The sequence below is a fragment of the Artibeus jamaicensis genome, unplaced genomic scaffold (genome assembly GCF_021234435.1).
Source record: "Artibeus jamaicensis isolate MK-2021 breed Jamaican fruit bat unplaced genomic scaffold, CSHL_Jam_final scaffold_754, whole genome shotgun sequence".
NCBI lineage: Eukaryota > Metazoa > Chordata > Mammalia > Chiroptera > Phyllostomidae > Artibeus > Artibeus jamaicensis.
The window spans coordinates 1,576,109-1,594,848 of NW_026522054.1; the positions used below are offsets into that span (position 1 = coordinate 1,576,109).

At 45.6% G+C, this 18,740-nt stretch overlaps 1 protein-coding gene across 1 annotated transcript in view; it reads left to right on the forward strand.

Annotated features, from left to right (window-relative positions):
• Positions 1–18,740, forward strand: part of DNAH14 (dynein axonemal heavy chain 14) — a 163,727-nt gene that overhangs the window by 22,560 nt on the left and 122,427 nt on the right. Inside the window, exons 9-17 of the mRNA XM_053659549.1 lie at positions 536–786; positions 5,335–5,458; positions 9,317–9,593; positions 10,499–10,538; positions 10,634–10,731; positions 12,064–12,230; positions 12,961–13,305; positions 13,806–14,147; positions 17,260–17,629. Of these exons, the coding sequence (XP_053515524.1) occupies positions 536–786; positions 5,335–5,458; positions 9,317–9,593; positions 10,499–10,538; positions 10,634–10,731; positions 12,064–12,230; positions 12,961–13,305; positions 13,806–14,147; positions 17,260–17,629 (2,014 nt within the window). The remainder of the gene's footprint in view (positions 1–535; positions 787–5,334; positions 5,459–9,316; positions 9,594–10,498; positions 10,539–10,633; positions 10,732–12,063; positions 12,231–12,960; positions 13,306–13,805; positions 14,148–17,259; positions 17,630–18,740) is intronic.

The following is an 18,740-nucleotide window of genomic DNA, read 5'->3' on the forward strand; positions in this document are numbered from 1 at the left end:
AAAGTGCGTGTAGGAGACAGCCAGTCTACATTTCCCTCCCTCCCTCTCACTCCTTTCCCCGTTCTCTAAGGTCAAAGTGCATGCCCTCAGGTGAGGATGAAAAAGTAAGATAGAGTCTAGTTGCTGGGGCCTAGCACAGAGGAGGCAGCATTGGCCTGCGTTTTAGGAATCCGTACATTAAGACTTCACACACCCCTGCCCCCAGTAGCCCTCGGTGCATTTGAGGAGGGTTCCTCTGCGCAGGAACACAGACATTTGTGAGTGTGCACTTCCCATTTCGGTTTCCCAAATGAACCTGCTTCTACAAGTGAGACGCCAGACTGTACAGGCTTCAGAACGTAAGTTGTCTTCTTCTTGCCTCGTGTTTAAGCACGAGGTGAGCATGCAGCGTAAGCATAAGGCGGGGTTCTCGTGGAAAGCGTTATCTTTAGTTCCAGTATGTTACTCAGACTAATAAAAATACCGTGAACTAGAATCCATGCTGTGTTAACATAGGAAATCCTCACTTGTCTCTCAATTGCTGATTGAATTGTAGGTAGCGAAAAAGGAAGAAATTAGAGAATGTTTCAAGTTGGAGTTCTCTGAAAATAACATGGCGTATTTCAAACTGCCTAAATGTCGGCGTTTTTTCCAAACCGTTTTGCGGTTTCTGGTGCTGGTGGACTGCCTGTTCCAGGAGCTCATCCGCCAGCTGATGAACACGGCTGTGACTCTGCTCTGCGAGTTCTTTAGCGATTCCGCCAGAGTGCTGTTTTCCGTGGAAAGAAGGAACGAAAACCTCATCAAGTAAATCACGCTTTTTATTTATAAAGGGAATTTGTAATCGTGGGGCTGTACATATTTATCGCCACCTATGGAGAAGACACCCAGTAGTCGAAGCTAAGATTTGAAAGTTCTCCTTATAGCAAGTTGTGTGTACTTAATTTTTACAATTATCTGAACTTAGGATCTGGTAATAGTTTACTTCATACTGTCCATAAAACTTCAGAAAATTTTTTTCAAATTGTGCGTAAGTCAAATTGCTGTGTAAAATATGGGCTGTCCAGTACAATATGAAATGCAGATAAACAATGAGTAATTTTTAAGTATGTGTATGTTCCAGATATTACCTATACTAAAAATTATTATTTGTCTGAAATTCCAATTTAACTGAGTGTTCTGTACTTTTCTAAATATGGTCATTCTACATATAGACACACAATGTCTTTAAAGTTCAGAGCTAGTTCTTAAAGATACAAGAGTGATTCTAGGAGGAGCCATAAAGTTCAGTTGAATTTGACTTGATTCCATTGTATAAGATCTGTTGAATACAAAATATTTTCACCTTCTATTTAAACACCGTTTTTTTTAAAAAAGCATTTTTCTTATTCCCACAATGGTATCTGTCTACTGTAATTTGTGAAACATGGCCTATGAACTGAAATTGTGGAGTACTTACAATTATGCCCAAACCGTCAAAATTAACATCATTTCGACCAAATCAAAGTTTTAGTATCATAATTGAAGAGTAGTTAAAATATATCAATTCATAGAATTCCAAAGAATCTTAAAGTGAGTATATGGTTCTCTAACTTATTACTGAATCCACAGAGCTTACGTCACTTACCCAAGGCCTCGTCACTGACTTGAGTCAGTGCCGGGACTTCAACCTGCGTTAAAACAGAACCGTCTACAGACAACACACCATAATTTTAGTTCTTCTAACACTGGTGTGTGTGTGTGTGTGTGTGTGTGTGTGTAGGAAAAGTTTTTATTCTGAACATAATTATTATTCATTCAGTGTATTAGAAAATTTGTAAAACAAAAATTCTGTCACTTAAATACAATGTCTTCTTACTTTGGTGTGTCTTTCCCGGACTTCTGTATGTCCTTCCACTTTTATAATCCTCGTGTACCGCTCTATGGCCCATTTAAAAATCCAGCACGCCCTGCACGCCTTTATCACCGTCACAGGAGGAGCACGTGGGTCCTGGTTCAAGGGCGTCTTTTCCTGGCGTCAGACCACCTGGGTTGTGAGCCCTGTTTTTCTCTCTGATGAGTCCTGTGACTTAAGTTACTGTTAATCTGTCGGAGCTCACATAAGTTCTCTAAACCCCGATTTCCTCATCTGTAACCTGGCGATCACAACCGTATGTATCTGGTGTTGTTGGAGAATGAACACGAAGCAAATGTCTGGTCAGTAGCAGCCGCGACCGTTGACTCTGGCCCCACTGACCTGCCGACGGCGCTGACCTGCGTCTCCCTCCCGGCCGGCGGTGTGCAGCTCACTGCCTGTCTGTGGGTCTTCGCTGGGGGAATGTCTGTTCAAATCCTGTGTCTGTTTTTAAATTGCATCACTTGTCTTTTTATTGTTGAATTGTAAGAATTAAAAAAACAAAAACAAAAACATTTTGGATACTGGAAACTTTTATTACTAAATAATGGATTATTTTAAAAAATATTCTCCCATTCTATAGGTCTTTACATTTCTGTGATAGTATTCTTTAGGGCATAAAAATGATTTTGAAGGGTCTACTTTATTTATTTATTTGTTTGTTTACATTGAGAGTGTTTAGGTGTCAATTCTAAGAAATCATTGTCTAATCCAAGGGCATGAAGATTTATGCATGTGTTACCTTTTACTATTTTCCAGTTTTAGCCCTTGCGTTAAAATCGTGATACATTTTATGTCAACTCTAGTGTATAGAGTCAGGACTCTGAATTCATGGTTTGGCATGTCAGTGTTCAGCTTTCCCATCCCTGTTTGTCCGAAGAAAACAGGCAGCGAGCTCCTTGCTGCAGGACCTCTCTCTAAAAGCAAAGGCACAAAAGCAAAAACAGACAAGGCCTACATCAAACTAGAAAGCTCTGCTCAACACAGGAGGCCACCAACCAAATGAACAGGCAGCCTGCTCGTGGGGGACAGTATTTGCAGATCATGGATTCAATAAGGAGTCAATATCCAAAATAGGTAAAGAACTCATGCAACTCGACAGCAACCAAAATCCAATTACAAAATGGGCAGAGAACCCGACTAGACATTTAATTTAACACAAACGGCCCACGGACGCGTGAGAAGCAGCGCCATGTCACGAGTCGCCAGGGAAAGCGAACCAACCAAACAAAACGAGACGTCACCTCTCACCTGTTAGAGCGATGTTCACCAAGGCGACGAGGTGACATGATGGCGAGGACGTGAGACTACGGGAGCCCTCGTGCGCTGTTGGAGGGGACGGAAACCGGTGCAGCCGCCGAGGAGAGCAGTGCAGAGGTTCCCCAAAAGCTTAAAGATAGAGCTGCCAATAGACCCAGCGGTTCCACTTCGGAGCATTTTTCTGTAGGAAATGAAAACACTGATTTGAAGAGATAATACGCACCTCCACGTTCATTGCAGCAGCGTTTACAGTAGCTAAGATTTGGAAACCACTTAAATGTCTCGTTGATGGATGACCAGATGAAGAGGTGTTTGCTATACATTCGTGTGTGTGTGTGTGTATTCACATATGAAAGCTTGCCATCTGCAACAACGTGGAGAGAGACCTGTTAGAGGTTGACGAATAGCATTTCACTTACACCTGGGATCTAAAAACAAAACAAAACAAACGAATAAACGTAACAAAACCCATAGATACAGAGAACAAACTGGAGATTGCCTGGGGGGCAGTGGGCAGTGAGCGAAATGGGTGCAGGGGGTTAAGAGATCCTTGGAGTTACAAAGTAAATGTCAAGGAAACTGGAAGTACAGCGTGGGGATCAGTAACATTGTAGTACGCGTTTGAAGGTTGTTACTGTGAGAGTAAGGCGCAGAAGTTGTCATCAAAGGAAAAAATGGCGTGATTTTGGAGGGTGGTAAGTGGTAGCTAGATTTGTGGTGTTGATTGTCTCACAGTACTACAAATGTTGAGTGCAGTCCACCTAAAACTAATGTGTCCGCGGAGCCTCAGTTACAGAGAAAAAGAAAAGGATTCCGTGCTATTCTCTTGTGGCCAGAAACTCATGTAGCCTTATTTTCAACCTTACTTTTTCACTTTGTATTCAGACATGTATCTTAGTATTATTTGATTTTTGCTTTTTACCCAACCTGATAGTTTTTTGTCTTTTGCTAGGGAAATTGAGCCTATTCACATTTGGTAATGGCTGGTATGGTTTAATCTCATTCCTCCTTTTTTTTTTTTTTTACTCCTATTACTTATTTTACTTTGTTTTTGTTGATTCCGCTTCCCCTCTTCCTCTTCCCCTTTTCCAGTTTTCCTATTTTTGAAGTTATCAGTCAGATGTCTCTTAATTCCCAATGCTACCCTCTACCTTATAGAGTTCTTTATACTTTTCAGTGTGTGTATGAATTTATCATCTTTTTAATAATTATGATTAAAACTATTTTTCCTTATTATATACTTGTACATAGTTACTTTTCTATAAATGTTTTCTGTAAATGTTTTTGTCTCTATTTTCCTCAGTTAAGACTTGCAGAATGTTTTTACTTCCCCATTCTGCTTAAATGAGACAAAAAATTTCATGGCAGTAAAACACGAATACCATGAATGGACCATTTTTACATATTGGGCAACCATCAGCGTGTCCATTTCTGGAACTTGCTCACTGTCCTGAGCTGAAACCCTGTTCCCGTAACCAGTAACATCTGCTTTCCTGTGCACAGCCCCCGACGAGCCTGTAACCTCTAAGATACGGTCTGTGTCAGGGAACTGGCCTGTCCTAAGTTGCTCACATAAGTGGAATCACACGGTATTTGTCTTCTATGTTTGGCTTATTTCACATAACATAATGTTTTCAAGGTTCATCCGTGGCGTGGCGTGTATCAGAATTTCTTTTTTAAGGCTGAATAATATTCCATTGTATAGACCATATTTTGTTGATTCATTCATCTGTTGATGGGCGGTTGGGTTGTTTTGACCATTTGGCTATTTGAACAGCGGTGCTGCGAACACGGATGTGCAGATACCTGTCTGGTCCGGTTTTCACCTCTTCAGTGTATGTGCCGGGAAGTGGGGTTGCTGGACCCCGTGGCAACCCCACACTTAACTCTTTGGGGAACTTCTTTCCTGTTTTCCATAGATGCTGCACCATTTTAATTCCCACCAGCAAAGCACTAGGTTCCTACTTCGCCAACACTGTTATTTTCCTTTTTAAAAAAAAACATGTCCGTCCTACTGTGAAGTGGTATCTCATTGCGGTCTTGGTTTGTGTTTGCTTAACACATAGAGATGCTATGCAGTCTTTCTGCATACTTATTGGCCATATTTCTTTGGAGGAATGTTTAGTTATTTATATTTTAGGGATGTTAACGAGATATAAGTGTTTAAAGACTTTGTTTTTCCTTTCCATTTCTTATTCCAGAATATATGAGGACATCTCTCCTTTTATTGGAAGTATCAGGGATTCCGAAGAACCCGTCATTGATTCAAACCTACGTGCTACTTCTTCTAGAAAGAGCGAAGTGAAAACCGACCTCGATATGGAGGTAAAAATGCTCTTTGAAAAATATAAACATAGGTTTCAATGAATAAATGAAAAATAAGTAAGTAAAATGAGTAAGTTTTGAAATGGAAATGTGATTTACAATAAATAGTTTCTTGCCCAGCCACACACACCCCTTCCCAGTGTAGGAAGCTGCATTTGTACTTCTCTCTTTCGGGTCCTTCGTTCAGGCATCATCGTGCACTTACGATCTACCGGGCACTGAACGGGGCACTGGAGTACAGCCGTGGGCAGCTCCGCAGGAAACACCAGCTAGTTCTGTTGTGAGTAGTGACAGACTGAGGCCAGAGTTTACGTGGAGACGCAGAGGTCGCAGAACAGCATGGTGGTGAAGGAGCAGAGCAGAGTGGGAGGACTCGCGCCCCCTGACGTCAGGAGTTCTCCCGGAGCTGCGTGGCGAGGGCGGTGATTTCTTAGTGACAGAACAGGCAGACAGGTCAGCGGCACGGGGTGGGCAGCCCAGAAACAGCCCCGCAGGTACAGCCGGCTGCAGTTTGACAAAGAAAGGCCATAGAAATATACGGTGGAGCGAAAAGTCTTTTTTTTTTGTTTGATACTTATTTTGGTATACATATTATAAGACAGCTAAAGTAATTTTCCCCAAATGCACTACCGTAGTGTATTGAGCAATCTGTCCTCTTCCAATTAATTAAGATGTATCTTTACCATGTGCTGAATTTTTACAGGTTCTTATACCTGTTCTTTTATTGTAATTTTTTTTTATTTTTGAAGAGACCAGATCAGAGAGCTGAGTTGGTCCTCCTCTTACTTCATGGGATGCTGTCTTCATCAGCTCATTCAAGGCCTCTTGCTTGTTTTATTCTATTTTATTTTTTTCCTTTTCCTTATACTTAACCAGTCTTCCTCCCTCTATGAGAACTCACCACGCTCTAGTTTGTGTATATGTCTTCGACCTACTTTCCGTAAGTTTAGAATGAACTTTAAAAAATTCCTTATTGGTTATTGGTGCATTCACATTGCCATTTGCATAAATGCCATCTGTTTTTACTTTTTTTCACTCCACATCATGCTGTTAAGATTCATCTCAGATAGAGCGGGAAGTACAGCTAGATCTCATGGCGATGGGCCACCGAATTGCCCTCCCGTGAAGGTCCTGTGGCCCCAGGGGCTGCGAGCGCTGTCTGCGGGTAGCCTGTGGCTGTCGGCTGTCTGAGATTGCCCCAACTGCACCCCCTAGTCCAAGGCCGAGTCCCCCTGTGCGGCGGCCCCCATGCACTGATGATCCTGCCTGGTGAAACGGCGGCGTGGCATCGCAGCGCAGCTTGGGGAGACTCCAGAGGGCTGCCCCGGCCCCAGAGCTCCCAGAGGGCTGGCCGAGGCTGCCGCCCGGCCCGTGGGACAGCTCAGCTTGGCCTCCACCCACTCTGCCTCCGTGAGGTCCCTCCCTCAGGTGTTGACCCCAAGCACCTTCCTTAACAAACACCCTGCCTGCCTTGGGGTCTGCCTCCCGGGAACCCAATCTGTGACAGTACACGTGTGTACACACACACACACACACACACACACACACACACACGCAGTTTACTGTTCCTGATTGTTGCATGAACTTCCACACACCAGCTTCTGTGTGTCTGTCCCACACACACTCAGGTCACTTCAGAGGCTGCAGGGCCACTAACAAGGCAGCAGTGAGCAGCCTCTGAGCTGGTTTACGTGTTGGACGCAGTGAAAACTTCCCCGTGTTGTACGTCAGCGTAGACCACGGGGTCGTAGGGCGGAGACGGCTTGTTTCAAACACTCGTGTTCCCATCGCCAGCGCGCTTCTCCCGGATCTCTGGTCCGTATCGTTTCTCCATATTGGATGGCCGCTTAGTCTTTGGTATTTGCTAGTCTGATGTGTAATATATGGTGTCTCACTCTTTATTTCTACATTTCTTTAATAGTGAAGCTTAGCATCTGTATTAACTATTTTCCTTCTTTGAGTGGCTTGTTGTTGTCTTTTGAACTTTTTTTTTCTATCCGGTTTCTTATTTTTAGGACTCTCTGGTATATTTTAGGTATTAATTATTTGTTCATTTTAGACTATAAATAGTACCTCTCAATTTCGTCCCCACCGGTTAACTTTGCCTATGGATCTCCATCACATAAAATCCTACTGCTGATGTTTTAAAACTCGACACTGACTCTAATTTCCCAGTTTGCTTGGGATTCGATTCGACCTGTGCAGCCTCTCTGACTCCTGTTTGTTCCTGATTCCGTTTCTGCTCACAGCCCAGGTTTTGGCATCTCAATCACACTTTGCTCCCAGTACCTGACCTTGGTTCACTGCTGTTTTTGCCTGTGCTGACCCATGTCTGATGTGGACTGCCCTTTGGAGCTCATCCTAATACCCAGTCCAAGATACAGCAGTTAGTTTTTTTTAGGAGACGCTGAGTCAGAGGTACTGGTGAGCACCCAGGTGAAAATACCCATTAGGACGTTGGAAATACGGCTCTGACTCTGTCTCTCGAGAGATCGGGCTGAAGTCCTTCCCTTACTTCCCATGGAATGCTGCCGAAGTTACTGTTGCATTCCGAGCTTGCCACCAAGAGGAATCAAACGGTCTGAGTCATTCTTGTTGGCACAAAAAGCCTAACAGTAAAAAAAAAAAAACATGACTTTTCTACAAAAAGATTTTCAAGCCCCAGTCCGTGTCGTCACTGGGGCTGGGAGTCACAGACCCACGACTCACCTCCAGGCCACGTGCCAGCAGGACCGCCTCTGACCCATGAACACCAGCTCCCGGAGCCCCAGTTTCTCCTTACGTGCAGTGGGAGCGCACTGTAAGTTCTGTGTCAGAAATAAGGATACCAACATATATGTCTGCCTGTCACACTGTGGGACATACACTTCAAGAATGATTCCGTGCAAAATATTTGTGCTTCTGTTATATCAGAAGGTAAATAGGGCTTGAGGGTCAGTCATTCCAGCGGGAGGGGCCATTTTCCAGAATAAGCTTTGCAACACATTATATACTTGTTTGGACTTGTCCAAATGGATGTTTCTCTTGTGATAAGACGTAACCTAAAATGGACCATTTTAACCATTTTTCAGTGTATAATTCAGTGGCATTAGTCCATGCCCAGCGTAGTGCAGTTGTCACCACCACCCACTCCCAGAACTTTCTCCTCCCCGCAAGCAGAAGCTCTGCTCCATTTGTGTAGAGCTTGCCGGGCTCACACGGCACCTCCCGCACCTACCCAGGCTCTGTCCCCACAGCTCAATAGCGTGCCCATGGCCTTCGCTTGTACCGGTGGCGCCTTTATTTGTCTCTGGCTGGAACCAAAGGCCAGGCTCTGGCCAGTGATTCCATGACTGCAGTGAGACACGGGTGCCTAGCCTGAGCCCCAGGACACTTGCGTTGTGTCCCTTCTGTTCCTGCCCCTGCCATTTTCCCGTTGGGACACCTGTGCCTGCATGGCCGGGTTTCAGGGGACAGCTGGGACCTGTGGGAACGCACAGGAAATGCTTTCCTGACCGGCAGGGTCCTAAAGCTGAGTACAGGGCGCAGTCGCCAGTTCAGCTTTGAAATGATTCGGCTTCCTGGGGCCCGTCCTTGGGCTAGGGCCTGGGAATGCGTATTTTGAACAGGCTCTAAGATGATTGATATGTGGCCATTCTGGCATCCATTTACACAGCTTTTTTTTCAGGGGGGAATACTGGAGTACATAATTTATTTTCATTTATTTTAACATGCAAGTATCAGTTATGTGGTAATACAGTGTTACTCAGTTACACTGAAGTTACTTGTCATGTAAAATTTAGGTCTGTGTTACGCTAAATGAAATGTTCTTTTCATGACGATACTGTTCCTGGAACTGTATCTTACCTGTTAAATTAGATTTTGAATAGCATTACAGTGGATAAGGATTTGAGGAAAATATGCGCACCGATATTTGAAGTAAATCTGCACTTGAGAATTCCTGCCGAGAGCACTTCTTCCGAGAATTCTGCCGAGAACTTTCAGGGATCTGCTGAGGGCTCTGAAAAATCGGCGACGTGCGAAGGAGAGGAAATACCAAAAAGGGGAGCCCGTTGTGCCGTAAAACTCTCCAGTGATGTCCTCCCAGTAATGAAACCCAAAAAAATGAGGGACAGCCTCGAGGAGATTCTTTCAGGTAAGACAGGTGAGAGTGTTACGAAGGAAGGGGGAGCCCTGGCCAATGTGGATTAATCGTCACATCATCTGGTGACCACAACGCTGCGGGTTCGAGTCCCAGTCCGAGCACATCGCCTAGGTTGTGGGTTCGATCCCTGCTCCAGGTGCATGTGGGAGGCAACCAATCGATGTTTCTCTCTCCCCCTTCCTCCCTTCATCTCTTTCTGAAAGCAGTGAAACAATTTATTATTGTTCATCCTCGGATGAGGGTAAATTATAATACATAGGAGTGAAGGGACGTATCCCGACAGCTGGGAATGAACAGGTGGGAGGAAACAGCTGTCTGTGTGCCGTCGGTCGGGAGGGTGTGGTTTTCGCGTGTGTTGAAGGGCACACACAGCAAGCACGAACCCCCAGCTCGTCCGTGGTGCACGTGGTAACCGCGCCGTCAGGCATTTTTACCTCCACACACGTGCCATCGTCGCTGAGGGGCCCCGAGCACCCCCTTCCCCAAGGAGCAGCACCTGGCATTCCAGTAAAAGTGAAGGCTCGCGGACTCCATTGGAGACCCCCGTAATCAGAATCGGGGTGCGCGCTGCTCGAACACAGTCTTTCCAGGTTATCCTCAGGGTGATTGGAAAGCGTTGGCACACATCAGCTTGTCCTTTGTTTAGTTTTAGAGAGACAGGGAGGGAGGGAGGGGGAGAGAGACATCAATGTGGGGTTGCCTCTTACACGCCCCCTACTGGGGACTGGCCCACAACCCAGGCATGTGCCCTGACTGGGAATGGAACCAGCAACCTTTTGGTTCGCAGGCTGGTGCTCAATCTGCTGAGAAACACCAGCCAGGGTTCAACTTGTCATGTAGCCAATATAAATATTGATTGATTTTTTTGTTCTCTTTCTTTCACTGGATCCTAATAGATGAAAATGTCTCCTTTGACTTTGAGAATAAATACGATGAGTAAGTAGTAAACAGTTTTGCATTATAAGTCATCGTATTTTATATGGTAGTTACTACATTATTCTGAAATGTGCTCTTGTTGTTTTTTCTCCTAGACTTGTAGAATTCCCCACAAACCTCTTTATTGCTCCCAACAGATTGGAGTTTTCAGTAAAAATTCAAAATATGGTGGCCGACATTGAAAAATGTATAAGTAAGTGTTTTAAATGTTTAATTAGATACATTGTATTCTTCAGCAATATTCTCTTCAATTTAGGCATTTTAATGCCTTTACCCAGGGAAGTGGCAGACATTATGGTATATTAGGGACATAAATCCACACTCTTTGGGGTAAATCAGTGTGAATTTGGAATTACTTAAGCATGGACGAGTTGATCACGTAACCGTAGAATTAGGAAAAACAGAGAAGGCTTGGATTTTTTTCCAGTTGATGTACGACGGAGTCTTAAGAGACTTAAAGCAGGTAAGCAGCACCTTCTGTATTGCGGCAAAAGAAAGGTACTGCTTCCACCTTATGTAGAGTTTCACTCTTTTCCGGCGGCACGAACGGCACCTGAGACCACATGGCAATTACTAGACTGACCGTGAACTGGTCCCTCCTCCACAACCTAAGTCTGGCACAGACCTTGAACTAGCGGGGCCCTCTGCAGCTCCCTAGACACGACATCATTCTCCGGTCACATCGCGTGGTTGCTGTGCTCAGAGACCCTCCTTCCAGCCAAAGCCAGCGTCTGAGGCGTTACCCGATTGCTTTTTGCCGGCCCGAGGAGTCCAGCCTGCCTCCCTGCGCTCAGTGTGGAGTTGCGAGAGGTCTGTACATGCCCTCTGCATGCAGGTTCTTCCTCAGTTACAACATCTGTAGACATTTTCCCCCATATGTGCCGTATCCTTTCATTCTTTTTCACGGAGCTAAACTTAGTAATTTTGATAAAATACAGCTTATTGATTTTTTTCCCTTTTATAGATGATGCCTTCGCTTTTGTATTTAAAAACTTTCTTTTTGTCTAACTCAGTCATACAGACTTTCCCTGTGTCTTCTTCCGGAAGATGCGTAGACGTGTGTTTTATTTTCTAGGTACATGATTCATCTTGAGTTGCTGTTTTAAAATGTGTAAAGCGAAGTCCAAGCTGTTTTTTTGCCTTTGAATATCCGATTGCTCAGCTAGATTACGAACTCGTTAGTGATGGAGGCTGCATGTCCTCGTGTTACTATCCTCAGGATGGCGTGCTTCACGCAACATACGCACTTCGTCTCAGTGTGTGCTCAGTGACTTAGCCCAGTCTCTGTTCTCACCACCGCCTCGCCCCCGCCCCAGTTACCTGAGACCGGTTCTTTTGTTCGCATGACACTAAACCCAAACTTCTACACCTGCCTTTGAATCCCATTTATCAGTCGAGAAGACTCCCCGCTCCCCGTACAGAGTCAGCCCCTAGTCATCAGCAGTTCGAGATGTCACGGATCATTTTCAGGGTTTGCTTATGTTGGGACTTCTTAAAATACTAACTTTCTGCTTCTGTGTTTTAGCCAAGATTATTCCGCTTTGCCAAGATCCCCGCCTGTCTGTCTTTACGGATTTGATTTTAACTACGGATTTATCTAGCAACTCACGAAGTATAATAGACTTTAAGAAGCAAACCAAATGGCCAGATTGTCAGATCCTCTTTGAAATGGACCCTGTCTACCAAAGTAAAGTAAGTTGAAAAGTTTCTCTTAGGGAACATTTGGCTTAATGAGCAGAAACCCACTGACATTCTTAGATGAAAAGGATTTAAGGAAAGATTATCGTATCACAATGTATAGCAGCTGGAAAATCATTCCCAGTTTGTCCTCCTCGTGGCATTTCCTCTCTGTTCACCCTTTTCTTCCCAGCTTCCCCTGTGAAAACGAGCCCGGTCCTCTATGGTTCTCTCAGGGCACTGTCCGGCCGACATGTCCACTTGGCCATGGCTCTGGCTTTCCCGCCACCATGAGACTGGGTGTTTCGGTTCCAAGTCACAAGGGAATGGAACGGTCTTAGTTTGGATCAGGATTCCACCCCATCCAAAATAGCCACATCTTGGGGACTGGGCAACGCCCCGTAGTACACGGCAGTGGCCTCTTCTTAGGACACAGAGTGTGGCCAGTGGCACAGGGTGACCAGCAAAGGAATCACCAGCCAGCATCTCTAGAACGTGGCTGCGAATAACATGCTAATTATAGAGCTAAACGGCCTTGTAAACCTTTCTGTAAAAGCCGGATACAAAAAGTGATGTGAATTTCTTAAAGTCTTAGGTTTTCAACATATGTATTTAGTAGAGGTTTCTGATGAAACGAGCTCCACATACAACTGGTACGTATTTTTAGCAGAGTTATTAGTATCTCAGGCCATGCTCTTATCACCCTTAAAGGAAAATTCTGACTTTCTAACATTTTTATTTACAGATTGTGAGTATCCTGAGTATCATTGGAAGGTTAATGTGCCTAGTCAGTGCATACTGCTACAAGTTTATAAAATATTGTGCTATGGTGGAGAAGGCCAAAATCATGAGCCTGAAAATATCATTTATGCAAGAATTGACTTCAACAGAGTTTAGCGCTATACTAGCTAGATTCGGAAATTATCTCGAACAAATTGTCACTATGGCCATTGAGAAGCGTATTGGTATTTTCAGTGTTGCAAGTCTCGGCTACCAGTCAGAATGCTTACCGTACATTCAGAATGTCATCCATAAAAGCCAGAACCTCCTGCGATCTACAATTGAAAAAAAGAACACAGATCTATTGGAAGTAAGTGTTTTGGACATTCCTATTGCTTGAGAATCTTTAAGATTAGTAGATTATAAGATATGGACTTGGAAAACATACATGATAGTGTTATCCTCCAAAAAATTCCAACGTGCGTTGTATTTGTTTGGGCCTTCGATCACATTGCGGCTCCTCAAACCCTCTCTAAAGTCGCACCTGGTACCACCTTCTACTTGCCTTCCCTGCTGGGACAGGGATAGGATGCGAAGCCATCGCGGTGTTTGCGAGGCCCGCTTCAGCTGCGACGTGAAGGCCCGGTGGACAGTGGACGTGGGCCGGGATGGGGGAAGCTGTTTCTGGGCTCCAGGGCGGATGCGAGGGGAGCCTGGACCTGGGAAGTAACCCTGCGGGGTCTGGGAAGCACACGGGGTAGAAGGTGTTTGACAGAGGGAATCACGGGCCTTAGTGATTGACAGACTTGACAGAAGGAAGAAGAGAAAAATCGGGCATTAATGAGAAAATCACAACACCGATGCTTTCAGGTTGTAGAATCGTCCCTGCGAGAGCTGGAACGGGATCCCAAGGAAATAGAGGAATTTTTGGAACATTTTACCTTTTTGGATGCGGTTTCCTTAAAAATCTCTCAGTTGGAGAAAGAGTATTTGACAGTCGTTCAGCTGTACTCCGTCCTGAGGCGTTACCAGATCCACATTTCGGAAGAGCAGGTCGCCCTGCACAAAGTCCTTCTCATCAAGTTCAGTCACCTAAAGGCCACCATGAAGTTAAGCCAGATAAACAAAGATGCTGCTGTCACTCAGTTCAGAGACAACCTGGAAGTTTACGTTGCTGGTCTCCGGGTCGACATTAGCAACCTAAAGGCCAAAGTAAGTGTTTGTTTCCCATTAAAAAGTCAACTGGAGCTTAGTCTCATGTAGACCTAAGCAAATGGGTATTTTCTTTCCATGAACTCATAGGCAAATAATTTAACCCGTGTGTTCTTAACGTGGAACCCACAACGGAATTTTGGCGATTGGTGAGCTCAAATGGGGTGTGAAATCACAGGTCTGGCTCACTAACCTCTCACCAAAATTTCTCATTTTCTTTAATCGCAAGTGATTGTAGACAGCAGATCACAGCCAAGCTGGTGACTTTCTCCACAGACTTCCAGAGCGGGGCACGGCAGGGAAGGGCTGAGGAACCCGGAGATCGTGCTGGGCCCGGTCTGGGCCCAGCGGTCAAGAGAGTTCCAGCCACACTCACTGGTCACGGGGAGGGAGCTGTAACCTACACTCCAAACACTTACCAGGGCTCTACCGTGTGTCAGTGACTACCCAGATGCTCTGCTCTTTTGTCCCCCGGGGAAATCTAGCCCTTAGATTTAAAGGGCTATGCCACTCGCCTTCTCTCTCACAGCAACTAAGAGCTGGGGCACCAGAACCCTCCCTCCTCACCACCCCCTCACCCTCACCCTCACCACCGAAATACGTTGTATTTCCTCTCTCTATTTTGAGTACCTAATACGTATTCGGCACAGTGTTACTTACTGCTGCTGTTTTCTCAGTTTCTCCATCTGTACAGTTGGCCCATTCTGCTCCACAGAAATGTAACAAAGATCGCAGGAGACTCCTGGACACACACACCCAATCCCAGTCTTTGAAATGCTACTGAAATGTACAGACACATGGGGGGCAGAGTTCCTCATTGGCCCTCTTTGTATCTCAGTGTATTACATTGGACCCCGACTGAATGGAGATGTGTTGCAATCAGTTCATTGCGAGGGAATCAAGGTTGGGTGGAGGGGGATGCGGAAATGCAGTGTGACTGCCACAAAGGACACGAAGGAGCCTGTAGGGACCTCTCCAACCAGCATGGCCCTGAGCCGCTGTCCTGGAGGGAAGCCAGCGGGCTGGGCCTTGGCACCTTGTGCCTGTGGAGCAGTGTGACAGTGGGCAACTTAGCTCTTCGTGGCCACGGTGGCTCCTGGGAGGGACTGGGCTCTGCAGGGTGAACTCCTGTCTTTGGGTTCTTGTCCTTTCCTCTGTCACCTCCGTCCTGCTGCTGCACCAGATCCAGGGAGATTTCAGTTTCTTTATTGTTTTTCAGTTCTGAAATTTCCGTATGTTTCTTCATGACATCTTTTTGGTTTTCTTTGCTATGGCTTTCTCTTTTACCCCTGGTCTGAAGAGTATTCATTCTTCTCTTTATTTGGTGCAGCATTTTTATAATTCCTGCTTTAAACTCTTTGTCAGATAATTCCAACATCTGTGTCATCTGGCATTTGTTGATTATCTTTCCCACATGTGTTGAGGTTTTCCTGATTTTTTGTAGATTAACCTTGAGTTATATATTCTGGATTTTATAGGCTGTGAGACTCTTGTGTTTTATTTAAATCCCATAACAGGGGTGTCACTAGGGGCCACATCAGCTTCGTGGTTGCCTTCAAAGGGCCAGATGTAACTTTAGGACTGTATAAATGTAACTGCTCCTTATCTAGGGGCAAGGAGCTTGGGGCTGCTGCCAGGTAGAAACAAGGTACTGGGCCGGATAAAACAAGGTGGGGGGCCGGGTTCGGCCCGTGGGTGTTGTGTTTGCCCCTGTGCCATAGAACATTGATATTTTGGTTCTTTAGAAGGCAGTTGACTTAGGTGTAGGTGACATGTTTCAATCCACTTTTTTGGGGCCGCTCTTCTGGTGTCATTTCGATTGAAGCCTTTGTGGTGCTATTCAGATTTACACCACACGGGGGCACCAGTCAGCGGCTGGTCTGGTTCTGGGTAGTGGACTGTTCAGTGTGAGATTTTGCAGTGCCGAATAGGGTTAGATCCCTGTCTTCCAGATTCCCAGCGCTGTTCTTTTCAGTCCTCTGATTAGAAAGCCGGGGCTGGTAGCAGTGCTCTGCCATCCACTTCCACAGCTGTGCCCTCATCCAGAGCAAAGCAGCAGAACCCAGACAGGAAAAAATCACCAGGGTTGACCCTCCCAGGGACCCCAGCTCAGCAGGAAGCTCCTGAGGCTTTGATTGCCACCAGCTACCAGCACCACCCGGAACTGCTCGAGAGCTGGGGGTGACTGGTTTACAAACAGAAATACAAATGAATGGGGAGGTATGGGAGGAGCCCAGGGAAAAGCATTTTATCCATTTTATAGGTTATCACCGTTACAGATTGTATATTAAGCCTTATCCACTATCACAGAAATAGGGTTTATCAATCTTATACTACTTACTGACTGTTATTAGTGTTTATTTTGATGACCACACTACCCATGAAACAATGTTATATGCAATTCCTTGGGCTGGTTTGGCAAAAAAAAGATGACAAGATCCAAATTCACTTATTCTTCCAACAACTGTTCAATAAACCACTGCCTCTTCATTGTGCTATACTAGGTTCTCCGAGGCGCACAAAAAATAAATCAATGAAACTGCCCTTAATCTTAAATCTAGTCATGGAAAATTGGGGCAAAATAGTACTTGTGCCCCTCTTTGGAGGCCACTGCTGCAAACGCTCGGCAAACACGTGACAGGCAGGCTCTCACAGGAGGTGTCACGCACGCAGCACGTCGCACGCGGCACGCAGCACGTTGCACGCAGCACGTTGCACGCGGCACGCAAGCAGGACAGACTTGGACGGGGTCAGGAGGAGGAAATGGAGGCCAGTCCCTGGAGTCTCCACATACCATTTGCTGGTGGGGAAATTCTTTATAACCTCAGAATTTCTTTGGAAACTGGTGAAAAGCATTAATTATCTTTCAGGATCATTGCATGGATTTAGTGAGGTGTAATGTGCCTGGAATAGAGAAGGCACACAGTAAGCTATAGATCTGGTGGCAATAATAATTAAAATTAATCATAATAAGCACACATAATTATATACCAGAGGTAATCTTTCTAGACGGCGGTTGCCAGTCCTGCTCAGTAAAGCTCAGGCTGCATGCTGCCAGGCAGTCGGCGAGCGTGCGTAACCGCTCTCAGAATGTCTTCCTGTAACTTTGCAGATAAGCACTCCCATCCTCTTACATGCTGGTACTCGCATGCCAGTGGCAATGGAAATGATCCAGACCCTCTCCCAGGAAGCTGCAAGCCTAGCCCACAAAGTGAAAATATACGCAAACTACCCAGATTATTTCACTGATGCCAAGGCTCACATGCATTCTTTTAACCTGGAAGAGATCACCCAGGTTGCGCTGTCGGAGATCTCCAACATTGAGTATGACTTAACCTTAAGGAAAATATTATGGGATGCCCAAGAGGAATGGGGAACACTCTTTCAGGAATGGAGAAACAGTACTCTTCATAGTATCGATACAGAATCAATACAGAGAAATGTTTCAAAATGGATGAACGTCCTCTTCGTACTAGAAAAAGGTAAGAGTGCCTTTCTCCTGTTTTCCCGCCTAGGATTACACGCAGAATGCCCTCTGGGGCAGCAGGTCACGTGTGTTTACCTGTTCCCGAGGCGTGGCCGTTAGCGATGGGGGAGGCAGTGTGGGTTTATGGGTAGGGTGGTTTTCTCGATCAAATAAGAGATGAAAACTTTGCCAAAACATAAGTAATTAATAACGATCTGTGTGTCCTTGAAAAGTTGGGTCCCCAGCTGGAGCCCAGACACTGCCCCGGGGTTCTGGCTCCTCTTAGAGCTGACGTTTTGATGACCAGGGGCACCCCCGGCAGCAGCTTCACCCAGATCCTCACTGTGGACGCCCGCAGTGTCCTTGGGCAGTGACGTCCTCAAAGTCATTCAGAGAGGTTCCCCTGGTGCCATCATCAGCTCTGAGGTCTGGTCCGTGCAGAGAGGCTGTTCTCATGGGAGCACTTCTTGTGACGGCATGTCCCTCCCACAAGGGTGCTCATGTTTCACTTGGGAAGGGACGCTTTAGGTTTTTAAATCCCTCCCTTATCTCTCAGCTGTACTCCAGACAAACACGCTCATTTGCTTGTGCTTCAATCATACAAGGAATAATTGTTCCTCACACTAGTCCAGTAAAGAGAAAAACTGGGGGCAAATCGCCCATAGCCTTCCTGCTTTTACGTGACACGCATTTGGTGCCTTCTCTCTATTTGTCGGGTATGTTTTGGAGAACAGTACAGAACATAATAGATAGACAGCTCCTTCTTTTATCCGTAGTTCCCCAGGTAAAATCATGCTGTTTGCCAAAGTATAGACTTGCAAAAACCAGAGTTATTTTCTTGTCCTTTTATTTAACTATGTCTTGAAAAACATTTGATTACTCACAAGCCCCATCTGTACGAACTGGGTACAGTTTTCAGTTCTCCCGAGTCCCCACCCTGGGCCAGGTCTCCACCCCTCCCTGCCCTTCTACAGCCAAGGACGAAGAGCCTTGAACGGTGCAGGCTCTGTGTCCTGCATGTCAGCGTCGCCCCGTCAGGGCCAGAGGACAGAGCAGCGCTGGTCCCCACCCAGGTCCTCACCTACCTTCCTGCAGTTCGGTGTCAACATAGTTTCTGTACAAAACAG